At 39.3% G+C, this 5,093-nt stretch overlaps 1 protein-coding gene and 1 long non-coding RNA gene across 2 annotated transcripts in view; one reads left to right on the top strand and one right to left on the bottom strand.

The window, feature by feature from the left end:
- IL16 (interleukin 16) overlaps positions 1–5,093 on the bottom strand; it is an 88,099-nt gene that overhangs the window by 5,571 nt on the left and 77,435 nt on the right. Inside the window, exons 18-20 of the mRNA XM_025194412.1 lie at positions 4,961–5,093; positions 2,588–3,689; positions 693–876 (exon numbers count right to left, since the gene is read on the bottom strand). The exon at positions 4,961–5,093 is cut by the window's right edge and continues 12 nt beyond it. Coding sequence (XP_025050197.1) covers positions 693–876; positions 2,588–3,689; positions 4,961–5,093 — 1,419 coding nt within the window. The remainder of the gene's footprint in view (positions 1–692; positions 877–2,587; positions 3,690–4,960) is intronic.
- On the top strand, positions 669–3,316 carry LOC112548477. Its single transcript, XR_003092207.1, has 3 exons — positions 669–799; positions 1,554–1,592; positions 3,180–3,316. It is a non-coding gene; the product is annotated as an uncharacterized LOC112548477 (long non-coding RNA).

Here is a 5,093-nt window from a genome sequence, read left to right as displayed (position 1 = left end):
AGGGCACAATTTGTGGGCCTGCCAAAAGCCCCATATCCACTCCTGTACTTCTATGCTGTGACTTAGTGTGCACCCCACTCCCACCTCCTCCGCCAATGCCGCTGGCCTGCGCAGCAAATAAACTACCCCATCCTGAGCGGTGCTGAGTTGGGGGTGAATCTCATGTGCCTCCCCCACCCGTGCCTCCCCTACTATTCACCTGTGATGTTCAGTAACTCTGAAAAGCAGGTCCTGTGCGTCTCAAATTGAGCACCTAAAATAGAGGCTACCTAAATCAGTACATTCTTCTGGAAATACTGGCCTTCCCCTCTTTGTACCTTAGTTATTCTAAGGGTAACATGCAGCTCAGTGTTTTTGGTTGTCTTTATAAAGATCTTTGAGTTAAGATTACATAAGGTAAATGTGGAACCTCCATCACTGGAGGTTTTAAAGAGCAAGTTAGCCAAATATCTTTTGTGAACCATTTAGGTATAGTTGACCCTACCTTGGTGCAGAGGAATGGACTAGATGACCTCACAAAGTCCCTTCCATCCCTATTTTCTGTGATTCTATCATTTATGGGGAAAAGAAGTGATAATTGCTACAGTAATATAGTTGCTTTATTTGGAAGAATTTCACACAACAAAGACTGTGATATCCATTTCTTAGCTAGCCCATGTTTGTGAGTTCTTTGAACTAAAAAGTAGACTCACCTTTAAGGTTGCCTCATCCAATGATTTTACTTCCTCTATAAGTTTCTTCAGTTCTTCAGGGGAAAGCAGAGAGATGACTGACTGTCCTGACATACCGGATGCTTGAGGTAAACAGTGTTCCTGTCTCTCTTCCTCTTTTCCATTATCTGCTAAACTCTCTGTGTAGTCTCTCAGCTCAGAGAGGCTTTCCAATTTTGAAAAGGAGAAAAGAAACATTGGTTTGTGATAACCTTCCCACTGTAGCAGAGAAAATGGCATTTTAGAACTTTCACCTTTGATCTTATGAGAGTTGGAATCAATTAAATAGTTCTAGTCTATATTAATTTATTTGTCTACAATGTCCCGGGCACTGTATAAATATGGCAGTAAGTGCTGTGGTTCTTCATGACAAGGAATTAAAAAAGCATCTTGAGATTTGCCCAAATCTCAAACATAACCTTCATGGAATTTATTTTTTTAAACAAACAAAAAGCTGGATAACTCTCTTAATTCTCATTTTAACGCTATTTTGGATTTAACCAGTTGCCCCTAAGAATGGAACAAAAGTTAGTAATGTACCAGACCCTTCTAAAAGTACCACTCTTGCAAAAAAAAAAAATTTTTGTTTTAACCACATTTCAAATTTGAATGAGGAAACCTCATTTAAATTTTGCAGCTATAAAAGTTTTAGCTAAGAGACTTTTGAGACACCTATCCAACCCGTAACCTTAAACCCTTTGACATTCACCCATTGCAAAAACTCTCTTTGTTTTAAAGAAAATGGTTATATCAAACATTCAATACGATAAGTCATGTCAGAAAAGCACGGACTAGATTGCATTTTTTTTCTGGCTGATGTAATCTTTAAAATTACATATTTAGGTACCACTGGAGGACATTTTGGGGAGCAAAGATTGGAAGGTTAGTGCCTTATTTTTAAAGTAACCTACCAAAACATTTTAATTCTAGTATGTTTAGCTCTACTTTTCTAGGCTTCTTACCTGGTTAGATATTTAGGAAAAGCAATTATTATAAATCCCAATTTCATAACCTGACCAATGCAAAAGAACGAAGGAAGACAGACCCTTTGCAGAGGGAATGAAGAAAACATGGGAACAAGGCTGGCTATTTCTCAGATCTCCTCCTCTACTAACCCAAACTGACATATCATGGACAAAATTACTAGCCTACATCTGTAGTGCCATCAATAATATCCCATAGTACTGGTATAGTAGTACATTATAGCCTGAAATGTTTGCAGATCAGAGGCATCAAAATCAAGGAGCTGGAGCAGGTGGATGGACCTACTTTCATGTCATCTCCAGTATTGGGATTAGCAACAAATACTCTTCACACCAAAAACCTAGGGAATTTTTTCCTTCACTCAGAGGAAGCTTAATAAGTAAAGTATATAACATTAAAAATGCATAGCAGCATTCATTTGAGTGATCTTCTACACCTGTGGCGGAGTTGCTAGGTCAGTCTACATATTACTAATCTGCAGCCCTTCCTGGAATGCCCAAGCCAGTGATCCTCAGCCTGGATACTGCAGCACCCTGGGGTCTCTCATGATCCTTTCAAGGGTAGCATAGGGTGCCATCCAGTGTTAGTACTGTTAGATGTGCAAACACAATTCACAAAATAAAACCAAAATTTTCAAATAGATAGCCATAGTGTTAAAAATGTTCTGACTTGTTACGGTCTTTCTGAGTTCTTTGCAATAGAATTGCTCTAGTAATTCTCTAGTGAAAAAATGAGGGAAAACTAAGATTGGCATTTTCTGAGGGGGGTCTTGAGCTGAAAAAGGGTTGAGAACCACTATCCTAAGCTCACAGACTAGCTGCTCTGTACAGAAAGCAGTTTAGTCTATTCACTAGCACCGCTTTGCAAGAATGAGTTTAAATGTGATATCTTACTTAAGAGAAAATCCAGTGTCTGAATGATGACTCTCACTCATGGGTGAGAGAGGAGCCCCATTTTCCTCCATGGAGGACTGAGATGACCCAGCCAGAGTGTCCATTGGATTGTTTCCACAATAGAGTGGAGACTGAGGAAGGCAAAGCAAAGATTTCATTAAAGCAGATGACACGTGGCTACTGATGGAATAAATGTTGCTATATTTTTCATCGTTTGTCTTCATCATCTCACAAGATTGGGTAGCAGTAAGTGGGAAGCTCCGTGTTCTTAGGCTTTGTGCTTTTGCTACTGGAGTTTCAGTGACTGGTGATGGTAGTAAACCTAAGGCAACTCCTATATCTGTGCTGCTGCTGCTTCTCTTTGGGACAGAGGGAAGTGGCTCTTTGGGAGAGCAACACCTATCTAGGCTCTTTGTGTCTGAAACCACAGAAGTCTTTGGATGTAACTGGCTGTTTTCAGATCCTTGATCTTCCATGTAGCTGAAAGTGGCTTTGTTTAAAGAAGCTGTAGATGATTCTGGCTCTTTTGTACAGGGAGAATTGTCTTTTTGCACTGATGAGTTTGGGCTAAGTTTTCTGTTTCCTTTTTCAGGGGACTGAGGAGCACTCAAAGTTTCAAAGGAGCTTATTCTCTGTTTTATTGATGATCCTCTGGGTGAGACCCGGGATAAACTAGAACCCAGTCCTATACCGGAAATACCCTGAGGGTCAGCAGAATTCTGATCTGCCTGTGGTTTTGTATCTGAATGTGCCTTCCTCAAACATTTTAGACTTTGGCGAAACCAGGCTGGCTTGGGTGCCACTGGAGGCCCCTTCTTCACGGAGTCGTGTTCAGGTGACTTGTGTTCTTTTGAACCGGCTGCTTCTGTTTCCGATTTCTGCAGAACTGCCTCTGGACAGCCTGTGTTTTGACTTTCTTCATTTGGGTTGCTGTTGGCTTGCAAGTCTATGTGGCTGTTATCTTCACTCATGGTAGGATTAAACAAGCTCTTTATGCAGTCAGAAATTCTAACCCAGGGGTCTTCCGCTGTAGTATCAAGACCGTAATCTACCCGTGCTTGTCTTCTAAGTACAGGCCTTTGTATTGATGAGAGAGGATTTCCTGTATTATAAAAACAATTATTGTAGACACATCTCCTTTTAATTCTCCCCATATATCCCTTTCAATGCATTGTTATTTTACCACCTGTGACACAAAACTCAAGCCTCTGTGTAGCCTTTTAAAAGTTACAGATCTCAATCTAGAAATTCTGTTTTACTGTAGCCGAGATCAGCTTGTACTGACATTAAATTTTAGCTGCATGCAAAGGAGGCTCATCAGTGCAGTCATTTGCTCAGGGTACATAGATCTTCTAAAAATTCCTTGTTGTGCAGATGTTGTGCATGCTGCAGCACTGGAAATGGAAGACTATGTTTACAATCTCACTAACAGACAGAACAGGCTGGTATCACGGCTGACTAAAAAAAGTTATTCTTACCTCTTGCCTTGTATACAATGTACTTCCAATTTAAACACTTTCTCTCACAGAAGCCTGTTTCTAACGAAGTGTCTGCATACCCCTTGGTAAAAATTGCACAAACATTTCCTGTTGCGTTTTTCTATTGTGTACAATTTTAACTTGGGTTATAGGGTGCTTTGTACCTTATCTAATGATTAAGCTTCACAAAACTTCTCACCCTTTTCTTACTCAAATAAATTATGCTTTCTTTTAATTTCATTCACGGTGGGAATGGGAAAAACATCAGTTGAACTGTGAAGGCTAACCCATTTAATTTTCAAAGGCTACTTCAGAAAAGCATAAGGAGTGAAGAATAAGAGAAAATTCCCATGGGTAGTTCATCTGTATGTATTAGAACCATTTGGGCCTATATTAAGAGACTTGGTGAAATGAGGTGGAGTTTTCAGGGAGGGAGTATGGGTATTATGGTGGTCTGCTTCAGTGTAAAACAATGAATACTTAAGGAACTCAGCATTTTACATACTCCTAGTCAACAGTTAATTCTAACCAACTCTACAGTTCATTGACTTGATATCAATTGTCTGTGACCCTGTTCCAGTTTATTTTTGCAACTGTAAATCAAAACTATATTATAAACCAATTCAGTATCAGTTTTAATATAAATAATAATATAATTAGGGGAGGGCTTTTTTAATAGACTGCCAATTTGGTTTTTTGGTGTAGTCTGCACTTTTTGTTACATGAGATTAGTTGCAATTTATGATTGTTCACCCTAAACCTTACCATTTTGTGGCAGTCTATTTTTTAAAAATAAATTAAAATGGATGTGAATCTCATTTTATTCTTCCAACTATTTACACTTGTAACAGTACACTTGCTGTTAGTATCAGTATATAAATGGAATGAAACATACCTGGGTTTGCTTTCCTCACTTGGTCTCTATCTGCTGAAAATGCAGCTGTCTGTTCAGTGTCTCTTGGTGCTAGAGGAGTTGCAAAGAAGCTGTGGGTTATAACTGTTTTATTTCCCTGTAGCAGTAGGTCTCC

This window comes from Alligator sinensis, unplaced genomic scaffold, assembly GCF_000455745.1.
Source record: "Alligator sinensis unplaced genomic scaffold, ASM45574v1 scaffold459_1, whole genome shotgun sequence".
Classification (NCBI taxonomy): Eukaryota; Metazoa; Chordata; order Crocodylia; family Alligatoridae; genus Alligator; species Alligator sinensis.
Note: the sequence above shows the minus strand (reverse complement) of the source record. Positions and strands in the feature narration are given on the sequence as shown.